At 50.0% G+C, this 14534-nt stretch overlaps 1 protein-coding gene across 4 annotated transcripts in view; it reads left to right on the forward strand.

Moving 5' to 3' along the window:
• CACNA1D (calcium voltage-gated channel subunit alpha1 D) overlaps positions 1-14534 on the forward strand; it is a 286732-nt gene that overhangs the window by 230430 nt on the left and 41768 nt on the right. For 3 of the 4 annotated variants that reach the window (XM_087825031.1, XM_087825030.1, XM_087825032.1), the window contains exons 28-30: positions 912-1070; positions 2430-2540; positions 11055-11138. In XM_087825031.1, coding sequence (XP_087681157.1) covers positions 912-1070; positions 2430-2540; positions 11055-11138 — 354 coding nt within the window. Of the gene's footprint in view, positions 1-911; positions 1071-2429; positions 2541-11054; positions 11139-11593; positions 11678-14534 lie in introns of all 4 variants that reach the window. The other variant, XM_087825033.1, reaches the window with a different exon arrangement.

Consider the following 14534-nt stretch of genomic DNA (forward strand, 5'->3'; position numbering starts at 1 on the left):
GCTGACATTATGTTGCTGCCCGAGGTCCAGAGCAGGCTCAGATTGGGGGTCGCTCCCGGTCACCATGTGAGGTCACAGCAGGGCCAGGGCCTAGACAAGAGGGAGCCTGTCTGAAGTCAGAACCCAGAATCCAAGCAGAAGAATGGGAGTAGGTCTGAGCCTGGGAGCAGGCAGGGCCTGCTGGTGAGCTGTCAGGGCTGGAGGCTCCCCCTGGGCTTGCTGCAAGGGGTGGACCAGTCGCAGCCCCAGAGTGAGAGGGGAGGATAGTGCTCTGGCCATCATTACTGACCCGGAGGTCTGAGGACACCACAAGCTCCTGAGCCTCAAAAGCTCCCAGATGGGCACGTAGCCAGCTCACCATTAGACGCTCACAGTTAACGCACTGTGGCTCCTGAGAGGCAACTCCCGTGCGTCCATCCTGGAGCAGCCATGGGCTCCAGTCTCGGGCAGTGAACCCAGCCCCTCTGGTTCTTGGGGATTTCCGTACCTCTCATGACGTGGTTTTCTTTCCTGGAGGACGGGCATGGGCAGGAGAACTACACATGTAACCTGTTGGCGTAGAGGAATGGCAGGAATGAGAACTGGGGCGAGGCCTCACATCTCTGCTTGTGCACTGTGCGACCTCAGGCGAGCCGTTTGCAGCTCTGGGCTCATTTTGTAATAAGTAAAATGGAAGCAGACTGGGGGATCTGGGTATCCCCAGGTTGCTGCAAGGATCGGAAGAGGTGATGGAGCTGGGGGCCCTTTATCCCTGACGTCTAGTGGTGTCTATGGTGGTTGCCAAGTAGTTTTCCCCTCGGGCCTGGGTCCCTCCCAGCAGGTGCTGCGCCTGCTCTTTTGGAGCAGGTGAGAGCCGCGTCCGGTCTGTAGGATGTGCTCAGGACCCTGCTTGCTCTTTTCTGCCGTTGCAGCGTCAGTGTGTGGAATACGCCTTGAAAGCGCGCCCTGTGCGGAGATACATCCCCAAAAACCCCTACCAGTACAAGTTCTGGTATGTGGTGAACTCCTCGCCGTTCGAATACATGATGTTTGTCCTCATCATGCTCAACACACTCTGCTTGGCCATGCAGGTAAAGTGGGGACACATGGAAGTGGGGATCACGTCCAGGCCCTCGCACGGTCCTGTGCCCCCCAACTCCTCACAAGAGGATGGGTTTGGTTTTCTGATGGGTCTGGACTGTGGTTTGGTCAGAGTCCCATTCTTGGCTAACAGTCATCGCGGGAGGAGTTTAAGAGCTTTGTAGAAGAGAGTGTCTGTGTAGTGTGGCCTTAGGTGACATTTCCATGGAGCCGAAGCATTGTTCTATGAACTTTTACCGGGGGCCTCCTGTGGCCAGGGAGTGGCTGAGGACTGAAGCTCTGTCCGTGTGGAGTTGGACAGAGGGGTTCTGATCCTGACTCGACTCCTCACCAGCAGGGCAGCCTTGGGAAAGTTATTGACATCCCCTGAGCCTGCTTTCTTTATGGGTAAAACGGGAAGTCCCTTATACCTGCCTCGGATATAAAGTTTATCCTGGATAATGTGTGTCAGGCACTTTGCTGGGGGCCTGTCACAGAGTAAGCACCCAATGTTGAAAGACAACACGTGAGTCCCACTCCTGTCCTCAAGGAGCTCCCAGGGTGCGGCAGGGAGTCTTCCCGTTCATGGAGTGTGGAGTTGGACCTGCGTTGCAGCTATTCCCTGCTCACGTTGGGGGCAAGGAGTACAACTCACATCAGTGGGCCAAGCTGGATTGCAGTGTAATATAATTCTATATATTTAATACAAACAGTGTAATTAATAGAATTAACAGTTAGCCTTTCCAGCAGTTTGTCTGGTTGCGCTAGGGCAAGAAGCAAAGACCAAGGTCTAGATTCAGTTTTCAGTGACTTTAAGAACCTGAGCACACCAACTCCCAGTGCTGTCTAGAAAATGGATCTAAAGACAGCCAACAATAAATTTCCTGGCACTTCCTCAAATGTAAGAATTCTTTATGCATGAGAAGGACCATGGGTTGATGTAGGTGAAAGTGGGAAGTCAAGATAATACTGCCTTTTATTTGAATATAGAACTACATGGCATAAAGTTTGCCCCTAACCAAATCCTACCTTTATTCATTGACATTTGGGTGGATTCTGCATTGTGCCTGGGTCATGGCCCTGAGTATAGACCCTGTCAGGAGGAGGGCTGGGTTCCTATTATCTGGAGCAGAGGAAATTGGTGTCTTTCTCCTTCATCATCCAGTCATCCTCATCTTGTCAAGGCCCCCCTGCCCTTTGTGGGAAGGGCTTGTGACCTCGCAGTGCCAGTGGGATCATTGGGGAGGGTGCTGGACTGTGGAGGGTGCATCTGTGTCCATGGGCACCTGCAGGGAGCAGAGGGCTGGGGAGCCCCCTTCTGCAGGTCTGGAAGGAGCCTCTGAGAACTGTGCCTCTGTCTTCATCCGCAGCACTACGAGCAGTCCAAGATGTTTAATGACGCCATGGACATTCTGAACATGGTCTTCACCGGGGTGTTCACTGTCGAGATGGTTTTGAAAGTCATTGCGTTTAAACCTAAGGTGAGTTGCTGAAACCGCTTCTCAGGCTGCTGCATCATCCCCGAGAAGCACCCGCTTCCTGTTAGTCTTGTGTTAGTGATTATGCAGAATTGTTCTCGCTGCTAACTAGGTTATCACCTGAGAACATTAAAATCTGATTAGGGCATCTGTATACATATGGGAACGTAAATCTGCAAAAACAAAACCTCATAAAAACAATTCTAAGAAAAGAAGGGAGGAGAGAATTGGGAATTGGCGGAGCAGAGATTGTTTTAAACTTGGTTTTCTGTTTCTAGAACAGCATGTGTCAGGCTGTCTCAGGGAGACTTGCTTCATTACTGAAGCACTGGAGAAATTGTTTAAACATAACCCATCAGAAAGAATTTGGCCCTGATTTTACTCTTAGATTTTAGGATAAAGCCTTAGGTTTTATGTGTTCTTGGTCTACAGCATCTTTTTCACCCTTTATGGAAAAGTCTACCAGCTGCAGACCTCTCATAGCTCTACCATTCTTTGTTTATTTACTTTAGAAAATTTTCACTTTAAGGCAAAACAAGACATGAAATGTGTTAAACTGTGTTGGACAACTCAGCATACTCTGTCTCCTTTGGGAGGGAGTGAATTCATCTCACATGCCTCACTGTGTTGTAGTGTACGAGGCAGATAGGACGGCATCGAAGAGCACGCATGGTTCTGGATTCAAATCCCTGCTCTCCACTAGCTCACCAAACAAGTTCCTTACTGCTCTGTGCCTCAGTTTCCTCATCCATAAAGTGAAGACCCGTAGTCCTGTTTCACAGGGTGCTATGAGGAGTCAAGAATTCCTAGGTGTGCCATGCCTAGGAGAGTGCCTGGCAGGTAGTACCAGGCTGCAGATGTGTCAGTACTGTTTCTGTGGCCACCGCCACCATCTTCAACTAATGATGTTCCCTTGTTCCAAAATCCTAGACAGAGCAGCAAGTCCTGGCTGAGCTGTGGGACATTTGACCCTTAGATTCTTTTCTAGCAAAGCCCCAAACTGTCAGTTAGACAGTGACAAGTTCAGTGACCCAGTTACTGGCTCACCTGTGTGTAAGGTATCTGGCAAGACTAATTTAAGACTTGGATTGTGAAATGATTTTACATGCTCCATAGTCACATGGAATTCTAATTCAAAACTGTTCCTTTCTTTAATTTGAATTAATTTCTATGCAATCTTTATCAGCTCTTTGTGGACCCAAAAGAAAGGACACTTGTAAGTGACCAGTTGGGGTGATTGCAGTGGGGTCCGAGTTGGCACTTTCTGCATGGCCAGGTGTTATTTACTGTGACTTGTCCATATCTACACATACAAACATCCTCCCCTTTTCCAAATTCATCTCAATTTCCTTTGGGGATTTTGGTTTGCTTCCCTCTCACCTTTACTACTTTGAATAATATTTTTCTGGATTGATGGAAAAGTTTGCAAAGTAACAACATCAGAAATCCTTGAGAAATGCAACACGGACTGTATCTATGGGGCATTTCCCAGATCCCGGGCCATGTCTTCCCTCACCTGGTGTTCTGCCCTGAGGTTTTTAAAAGCTTGCTTGTTCTAGGCTGAAGAGAAGGCCCACTTGCCCATGGCATGTGTGTGAGTGTGGATGTGTTAGTGTGTGTGAGTGTGTTAGTGTACGTGAGTTTGTGTGTGTTTGTGTGTATGTTAGTGTGTGTGAGAGTGTGCGAGTGAGCATGTCTCAGTGCATGTGAGTATGAGTGTGTCCGTGAGTGAGCGTGTATGTGTGTTAATGTGTGCAAGTATGTGTTCGTATGTGTGCATGTGTGTTAGTGACTGTGTGTGAGTGTGAGTGTGTATCCTGTAGCAGGCTGTTGCATCAATGGTTCATTGCACATTGCTCTGCCTAGTAAATTGCTGATACCAAACCTGGGGGGGCAGGGGGAGTTCAGTGGCCTATTAACAGACTGAAGATACTAAGGGAAAATTTATAATCAGTACTGATCAACCAGAGTTTTAAAATGAGTGATTTCCGCTAGAAAGTGTGCTGCTTTGTAGTTTTACTTAGCAAGATATTTTCATAGCATAAGACAATCTTAGATTTGCAACTGAGAAATTTTGCAACAGCTATAGCAGCCTCTCTGTGCCTGGGGAGCTCTGAGGCTGCATTCACCAAAGCCAGGGGAGAGGATTTCATGCTGTTTTGTGCCAGGAGAGTGGGGGATAATCACTTCACCAAGATAGATGCAAAGTTCTGCTTAGAGCACTCCCTGAGTAATCCTTTCTTCTCTTCATTGTCAACACCAATCAGAGGGGTCTGTGAGGTGAGGGCCCTCCTTCCTTCCCTCCCTCCCTCCCAGCAGAGGGGCAGTTGGCTGAGGGACCATGCTGTGGAAGCTGCAGAGGGAAGATTCTTGAGGAGATGGCCACGTGGGACGGAGGGTGGGAAACCTGGCCCATCAGTCTCATCTTAGGAAAGTCTTTCTCCTGTAAGGAGCTTTGTAACAGGCCCCTTGGGGGAGCAGTTTCCACAGTGAGGGCTACACCTTCTAGAAGAGCCTCAGCATCTCTGTGAGGGGAGCCTGGGTCACAGCTGTTTTGTCATTCAAATGCAGACAGTGAGTCAGACAAGACCCTTCCTGGTAGGCTAGAAGGTGAAACCTGACCCTGAGGACTTTCATATCCAAGAGCCTGACTGAGAAATGGAGCCTCCTGAGAGGGAGACATTTAGAGGCACATGGTCCTGGGACCCATCAGAAGAGGTCACCTGGCCTCTATAAGGGGAAGGGCTAAGGGTGGACAGAGAGACATAGGAAACCCAGAGCTGGGAGCTTCCTGATGGGGAGGCAGGTGCACTGTGTGGGAAGCGTTGATTTGAGCTTGAGTGAGGTAAGAGTACAAGGCGGTGTGAAGCCTCAGAGCCAAGGATTAGGGCAGCAATTTTCAACCCTCATGTTGCAAGAATTTGTAAAACATGTGATACCTGACTGTTTAGTCAGGGGCACTGACCTCTTTTCCTTTAACAACCAACACAATAATGGCCATTCAGTGCGGATGAAGCAAAATTATACCTATTTTTCTGTCAAACCAGCAAAAAATATATTTTTGGGTGTGCCACAGAATTTTTGTGATTAGTTTATGCATGCCATGAGATGAAAAAGGTTGAAAATTGCTGGATTAGGGCAAATCAAGCAGGCTGTTTAGTGTGTTGTATCAGCTCCCACGGGAAACCCACATGCTACGCCTTGGTCTCATGCACTTTAGGTTGTGCTTTTGACTTGCAGAGCTGACTGCAGCCCTAGGGTTTTGAGTAAGAGATAAGCCCCTTTCCCCTGGCCTTTCCCCGTGCTCCCTGGGGAAGCCGCTGGAGTTCTCTGATGAATTCTCTTGTTCCATGGAGGGAGATGAAGAAAGGCCTTTTCCAAAGTACTGGCCCCCAAGGGGGGAAGAACACGTCTCATTTGTCTGAGGCTCCCCTCTTTGTGCTTCAGGATGTCACCCATCTGGTGTTCGGTCCAGTACATGCTTGAGCCAGGTTACCTGCTCTGGTTGTGGGTTTATCTCCAGAGAGCCACACTTTGTTCCCAAGTCTTAGGCCATAAAGTATGTTGATCTTGCTTCTACCTCCAAAATGGCTGGTTTGGGGAAAGGAGAGAGTTTTACAGCTCCACATGCTTCCATGCAGAGCTGATGCCCAGTGGACACTGGGGCATCTGGCCCCATCAGCCTCCCAGGACAGCAGTCCCTGCCCCAGGGTCCCTGGCTGGAGGCAGGCTTATTAAGAAAACCTTAGCAATCTTCCTACAGGACATTCTCCATCTCCTGGGAAGAAAATGTGATACTGTCCTTTCATTTCTGCAGTGATCACATATAATGTAGGTGATTTATTTTAATGCAAAATAACAGCCCAGTTCCTCCTCTCCTTAACTAGAGCTCTGTATCAGACTTCAAAGGCTCAGACTGTTCCTTTAATGTTGGGGTTTCTCAGAACTCTCCCCTGATCCCCTTCTCACCTGCCCAGGGCTTCAGTGACCACCTCTGTGTGACCCACATCTCTACTGCCCGCCTCCTTTCCAGGCTACCCTGACTGCTTCACCGTCTCCTGTCGTGAGGCCTCTGGCCTCAGCCCCTCTCTGTTCATCTTCTACATATTCCCTTTGTAAAGCCAAAGCTGATGTGCCTCTCTTCCAATGAAATTCTGGAATTGGCCACCTATTGTATGAGAAACGTAATCTTCTCAGTCTAATGACAAAGTCTTCCACTAAACGTTGGCCTGTTTATGTTTCTGCCTCATTTCCAGCCACTCTCTCCCTACCCTTCCAAGCTTCCCACCCATCCCCCACTGCTAACATGCTGGACCTTTCTATGGCACATGCTTCTGCCTGCAATCCTGTAGCCTGTCTGAACTACTGGCTCCCCTGTGACACCGTCCTACCAACCCAGCCAGCGTTGGCTCTTCCCCGCGCAGTGTGTTATTAGGTGCTTAGGGGTCTTCTTTGTGTCACACGATGCCTGCTACAGGCTGGCTACTCAGTAAAGACTGGGGAATGAAGAAAGGAATAAATGGATGACCCTGTAGGGATACCCACTTGGCATAAGAGGGTACTGGTTTTCTACCACAGGATATTTGGGCAGGGTAGAGCGGCCAAAAGTGGATGTTTTCCTGTAAACCCTCACTCGACCTTTGGAAAAGCTTATGCTAGTTAGAAGGCTGCCAGCTACAGTTTCTATGAGAAATTGGCGCTGTGGGTCATACCTTGAGTCAAATACTCCCCTAGCAGAAACTGGTAAGTGATCTGGCTGGCTGCCACCATCAACAGCAGAAGCAGGTATTTGTAAAAGGCCTCTTCAGATCTGCAGGTCGGGGGGGGGGGGGGGGGACCTACAGGCAGCAAAATAGCCATGGGCTTGGCCTGCTTTTCCTGTTGCCTCATGTAGCCATTCCACAAATATTCTCCCCACGTGTGCCAAGTCTGTGCTACCTCCTGGCTGTTGATCCAGGCTCTGCTTCCAGGACCCACAATTGGGCAGGATACAGGCATCGACAGACAATCAGAATAGAATTCTTGGACATAATGGAGCTGCCTGGCCCCAAGGCCCACATTAGTCTGGTGTATGATTTTAAATGTCTGGAGTCAGAATTGTTTCAGGTCATAGATGTTATTGCAAGTGACTGATTTGTTTGATCTTTTCAAGCAAGTAGTGTTGGAGAAAAGATAATATAAAGGCTGACTCTGGCTGAGCCTGTAGGGCTGCTGGTTCCCCTTGAGGGACCCTAGCCTCAGAATCCTGCAGTAGAAGAATGTGTTGTCAATGCTCAGGTTGTTGGAGAGGGGCCCTCTGTCAGAGGGCCAAAGCCAGTGTCTCTTTTTCTGGTTACACCCTACTTTGGTGGGAAAGGGGTGGGGGACTGAGTCATGCTCCCTTGACAGTGATTTTATTACAAAGGAGGCTACTAAACAGGGAAACAGGATGTGGGAAGAAAGGGCAGGCTGGCATTTCCTGCCTCCCCTGGACCTAGCAGAGCCACCTGGTCGGAGCCTGTGATTCCAGCCACCTGCCCCCACTTGTCTCCTGTTGCCTGGGTTGGGGGTGTATTCTTCTAGGGTTTTAAGAATGTGAGGGATCCTCTGGAGAGAGAGTTGATGAGATTGCCAAAAATTTCCAGGATCTCAAATGCTAGGCCCCTATCATGCTGATTGAAAGTGATTTTTTACAGCATCATGGGCCACATAGTCCCATTAGTTGGCTGATGGGAATGACCCAAAGGTGAATACTGATAATTCTGGACAGCGAGAGAGGAGCTGTTCAGGAGTCAAGTCCAAAGCAGGTGACGGGCTGGCACCCAGCGCACAGGTGGGCTTGGCCGCAGGTAAATGATGGACTCTAATGGGAGCAGCAGAGCCCACAGGGCAGCCTGGCTAGGGCTGTCCGTGTGCCGGGACGGACGGGAGGAGGGGTGCTTGGTCTTCTGTTCTATGTGTACACTGGAGGCACTCAGCTGTTACTGATGACCATGGATGATATTGAGACACCCGTTTCTCTAGAGGGGAGTGGAAGGATCACGGTACTCTCTAGCTTCTGAGTTGCTGAGTCCCGAAGGAAAGGGCAAGCCCTGCCCCTCAGAGCACAGTCTGCCAGGGCTGCTAGTCGGCCACCTGAATGTTACCCATAGCAACAGTGCACATCATTTCAAAGAGAACCTGTATCTTTGGTTCTCTTTGAAATGATGCCCCTTTAAAGGATGCCCCCTATGGCCTGGGGCATCCACAACTGTACCCAGTGCCCCTGTGCTGCTGCTGAAGTTTCCGTTTGGAGACTCCCTTGATAAAGGAAGCAGTGAACTCCTTTGTCCTGGTGCAGCTCCTTATCTCATCTCCGACCAGCATGACTGGCATGCTAGCAGCACTAGTCTAGTCCTCAGAGCAGCCCATCTTTCCTCAGTTTTGCCGGCCAAGAATCACGCACCATGAGAAGAAAATCTAGAAGGTGCAGGATGCTGTATTTCTTAAGTAGACCTTCCCATTGGACTTGGATCCACAGGTCATCAGGTTGGTGCAGGTGAACTCCTTTTGTTCACTAGTTCCAGGACTGAGGTAGGGGCTGGGAGGTGGCAGTTGATGAGGGTAACGTGTGGCTGAGGCACTATGATTGTAGGATGGGAGGAGAGAGGTAAAGACTGGGCCAGAAATCATGGCAGTTGGTTGGAAAAATCGTGCTTTATTTAAGACGAAACTTTGTAAACACCCAAATCATCAGTCAGTGTCATAGCTCCCCCACACACGCACCTGGAGTGATTAGCGGTAACTGGAGTAAACGTGCCGCTCCAGCTATTAAGACAGCCAACTCGTCCATGTTTTCTATTGTGCCGTAGAGGCTGGGGCTCTGCAGGGCTTCCTCTGGGCCTGCATCCCATCACAGTTCATGGGACCTGACACTTCAAAGTACCTTCTGTTCTGGTTTCCTTGATCCAGCACGAAGCGTACCTAGTAGTGAGCACACACACACCCTTTTTGTGTATTATTCAGATCGAATTGTTATTTCCAAAACATGTTCTGACTTTCTAAGAAGACACAGTGGATTTACAGAGAGCCGTTGGGCTTGCAGCCTGGAGCTTCTGTGTGCAGTGCTGCCCAGCCCAGCCCCTCGGATCTCAGCCTTCCGGGGGATGTTGGGAGACAACAGGCCCCAATTGAGAGCTATTGTGCTGAGCCCGGAAGGGGAAATAAAATGTATGGCACATGGGTATAGATTTGTAAGTCACACTTTTGGGGATGTTGTGCCATCAGAATTGTTGCACGATTTGAGGACCTGGAGAAAACAAGCACTGGGTTGCTTAACTGATAGGAAGAGACACTGCAACGGGTCAGGCACTAACTGGGTTCAAGGCTCTGGACTAGATATGGGGGTTAGTGAAGGAGGGGAGGGGACCATCTGCATAGTCCTCCGCAGAGTGGTGGACTTGCAAAGACCCCGGATCCAGCGATCAGGATATGAGAGAGACGCAGAGGCACCGTGATGGGGGCAGAAGTCAGGAGGCCCTGAAAAGGTCCCCTCGGGGAGGGAGCATTTGATCTGACCTTGAAGGAGGTAGTGAGTGTGGGCAGACAGAGTTGGGGTGGGGAAGCGTCAGGAGGTGGGGAGACCTTGGCGGTGGTTTTGAGGGATGGAAAGGAATTCTCTTAGCCTGGAGGGTGAAGAGGGAGGGAGAGAGCAAGAGCTGGGGGCAAGGAGGAGCCTGCTGGTGACCTGGGGCTTCCCTTGATGACAGTGGGAGCCCTTGAGCACCTTCATTCGTCCGTGCTCCTTTCCTCTGGGAGACCTGCTGTGGCTTCCCTAGTGGGCTCCCCTCCCCATAGCCCAGAGTGAGCTTCTCTGCCTGGACTCCGCCTCGGACCTGTGTGCACCACTGCCTCTCCCCCTGTCAGCCCTTGCCCCTGTCCCTTGTCCTTGTCCCTGTCCCTGAGAGCACTAAGAGGACAGGAACTTGTCTCAGGCACACCCTTTGTAATTCTTGTTGGACTGGTGAGGAGGGGGAAGGGTTACGGGTTTGCACAGAAATGAGAGCGTGTGGAATGCCTGCTCACAGTGCTCTTTGAGTAGAGAAGGAAGTGGGGTGACGGGTCCCTATGAAAGGAGTCGGAGGCGCTTGCCCTTCCTTCAGCATGTGAGGGCCTGGGCCTGTCACCCTGGGCGTCAGGGCAGAGTTTCCAAATGCCTCTCTCTGTCCTGCAGATATTCTGCTCCGTTTGGTGCTGCTTGGGGCCATGGGTCTGCATCGTGTGTGCATGTGTGGCGTGTGTGTGTCTGTGTGTGTGCGCATGCGTGTGTGTGTGTGTGCGTGTGTGTGCGCGTGTGGGCAGCCTCTCTCACACATGCAGGTGCCCACCATCCTCCGTGTTCCTTTCCACTGGTGGACGGTAGTGTTGCCTCCCTTTGACTCCCCCACCCCACCTGGTTGCCATGGGTGCCGCGGGGCCTCCGATGTGTCCCCATGTGGTCCGTGTGGCGTTTCATTCATACATGCTCATAAATGTCTGCCCCCTGCCTGCTCTGTCCAGGGGTATTTTAGTGACGCCTGGAATACGTTTGACTCCCTCATCGTAATCGGCAGCATTATAGACGTGGCCCTCAGCGAAGCCGACGTGAGTATGCGCCCGCCCGGGGCCGCCCGCCTCTTGTCCTTTGTCTGTGCACATTCCGCTCCCCGCCCGCACTGGCACCACCTGGACAAGTCACAGATCCCAGTTTCACTTCGTCTAAAACCAGGAATTTCCTAATAAGAACTGCGGAAAAGAGGCTTTTCAAGGTAGAGCCCCACTCGGGGCCTTTTGAGACGCAGACCAGCTTTTGGAGGGCAGACCGTTTCGCGGCATTACCCAGGCCACTGGTAGGCAGGCCAGCGAGGTGTCGCTAACTGTCTTTATCTCCTGTGTCAGCAGTGCTGCCCGAGGCGATGTATCTGTAACGTGTTTGTTGTAGGGCGGTTTTTCCAGCAGCCGGGTACCGTGCGCGCGAACGTTCCGTTTGTAACACTGTCCCTTTCTTCTTTCTCCTGTTGTGCTTCCTGTCTGTGGCTTCTGAATGCTTGCCCTAACAGCACTATTTCACTGATGCATGGAACACTTTCGATGCCTTAATTGTTGTTGGTAGCGTCGTTGATATTGCTATAACTGAAGTGAATGTAAGTAGCAAACTTTGTGTCCTACAACGTCATTTTTTTTCTGTTAAGTCTAATGTAGAGGAGACTAGAATCCCCCCAACCCAGGGATCTCTGTATGTTTTAGAAATTCAGGCACACGTTTCTTTTGAAAGACTAGAACCATTTTTGGTCTCCCCGCCCTCACCCCACTCCCTTCCCTGGAGAGAGAGAGGAGGGAAGTAAATGTAGGATTACTGTTTTGGAGCTAAAACATTACTTTAATAGAATATCTTGTTAAAATGTTAAGGGCTAGGAGTTAATTATGTGAGTGTGTGAACATTAGCACGCACTGGCCACATGACCTTGGCATGTCACCTGACTGCTTTGTGCTTCAGTTTCTCCAGCTGTAAAATGGAGTTTATAACGTGTGCCTTGGTACCCACTCTGGGCTGTGAAGGCATGGGAGGGAGACCCCACAGCTGTGCCCTGAGCATGTGGCTGTTGCTACTGGTGTTCTCACCTGTCCCCTGTGTCTGCTGAATCCAACTGGTGACACTGGGGAACGTCCCCCACTCTAGCTTCCAGATTGAAAGCCGACCAGGACCAGGGGAAGGGAGGCTTAGTGCATCTCAAGGGTGGGGGGAGTCGGTACTCATTTGTTGCTTGCAGTTAAATCTTTTGATGAGGGAACAAACAGCGTGGTAGGTGGAGCAACCCCCCCTCCCCACACATACACTTCAAGAAGCATCCTGAGAACCCCCCCTTCAAAATTAAGAGGCTTGAGAAAGGGGAGCACCACCTCTTGCCAGGTCCTCTCTGGTCTGACCCACACCTAGACTGCCTGAGGCAGGCAGAAATGGCCCTGCCCACCTGGTCTGTCCCAGTTCATTAGCAAGTCTTCGTGGGTGTCCTGTGTGTGTGCCAGGTTGTGTTGAGTCCTTTGCGGGGACCGTTGCACAGTGTTGGCTTCCTGCTCCACATTGCCAGCCTAGCCCCTCCTCTGCTTGGCTGGGAAGGGGCCACCACGCTCTGCCTGGCTGACATCTGCAGGATTGAATGGTCCATCCTGGTGCCCAGAGAACCTGTGTCAAATAAGGACAATGAAATCCCTTTATGCCACCAGTTTGGGAGCCAGGCTGATTCTGGAGTGTAGAATAGTGGACAGCCACTTGCTAGGCAGTCCCGAGGCCTGGCAATTCTAGTCCCAGTTCAAAATGACTTGTGGCATCTGGGCCTCACTTCTTTCTTAGATCAACTGGGGTGAATGAAATCTGTTCTCCCTGCTTTGTAGGTATGTTGTGGAAAATGATATGAATATTTGTGAAAATACTTGCTAAAAAAACCAAAGTGTTAGGGAGATGCAAATTTATTAAGATTTTCCATGTAAAATAATGAAATAGACTGTAAGACATTGGCATGTGCGTGAAGGTGTGACTTAAGCCTCATAACATCCAAATTCATGCCATGACAAGGTACAAAAATGGTGTTTTACATCCCCTAACCTCCATAAGCCCAGATTTATGAAAATTTCACTTCATGTGAAATGTTCCATGAGTCTGCTATAAAATTGCCATTCATAATGTATAAATTATTCTTGGTTATAAAATAATCTGAGGCAAATGGGAGAACAGCAGGACACTAACTGGGCTGCCATTAGGCTCTCTCCTGAGTTTATGAGCAGACATCTGCCAGCTTAATCATCTTACAGTGAAAAGTGCTTATAACTTACATCAAAGTATACTTTATCCAAAGTATACTGTGAAGATTCTGAAACAGACACTTATGTAAGTCAGAGGTGGTCTGTAATGGAAATGAAAATATAAACCACAGTTTCAGCAGGTCTCCCTAGAGCACTTGGTGCTTAAAGTATGTACAGGTGTAGGGAGTAAATGCTTGGTTTCTGGGCAGCTGGATGTGGCCAAGCCAGCTCTCTAATGCCGGACCCACTTGCTGGCTGGCAGGGTGTGGCACTGGTTCATTCAGCAACAGCACCTGCCTGGCTGCCAGGCTGCCTCACCCTGCGCTGGGCACAGGAGCCCACTGCACCTGTCCCCTCTGGCCCAGCCTTGCTCATCAGTGTCTCAGTGTTGTCCTTCACCTCTCATTAGTCAGGAAAGCCACAGGCCTACAAAAGCCCATACTAAGTTTCTAGTTAGCATTTGACACTAGGGTATCTGCACAAAACAGGCTGTCATTGGGCCCATTCCTGGCATCCAGTCAGACTTTCAGGATCACAAGGATAGTCATTCCCACACTGTCCTTTCAGTCAGTGGCCTTTCCCCTGGCTGCTTGAGGCCAAACCTTCCTCAGCTGGTGGCAATCCCAGCTCTCTGCCCTGGGCCAGTGGAGTGCCACTGTGTGTGTGTGTGTGGGGGGGGTGTCTCAGCATTTCAGTGCAGAATGAATGCTCCAGGCCACCTGCTCATTTATTCAGGCTTTCAGCACATGTTTATTGGATATCTAGAATTCTCAGGCCATGGTGAAGCTTTGGGGAGGCACAGAGATAAAAGAGACCGGGTGTCCTTAACCTCTGATGGTATAGCTGTCTGAGTGGAGCTGTTGACTCCTATACCCCCTCACCTGCACATGCTGAGTCCCTCAGGGTAGCAGCACATAGTGTGTCCCTTAGTGGCCTGTCCCCTGAGCTCCTGGGTCAGCTGAGCATGAACATCATTGGCTGTTTTTAGCTGCCATAAGTCATCATTATTTGCAATATTAACTTGCTGTGCTCTCTCCCCCAACCTCTGTTGATCTTCATTTTCTGTTGCCTAATTTATTTTCATGTTGGTTTTATTTTTAGAAAATTGTAGCGGCAAGTATATATAAACATATATACGGTGAAGTCATTAAAGCAAGAGCACTTTAAAGACTGTATACTTGTTTTTGGCTTCCCCACCTT

The sequence above is a fragment of the Miniopterus natalensis genome, chromosome 15 (assembly GCF_054644295.1).
Source record: "Miniopterus natalensis isolate mMinNat1 chromosome 15, mMinNat1.hap1, whole genome shotgun sequence".
NCBI classification, from domain to species: domain Eukaryota; kingdom Metazoa; phylum Chordata; class Mammalia; order Chiroptera; family Miniopteridae; genus Miniopterus; species Miniopterus natalensis.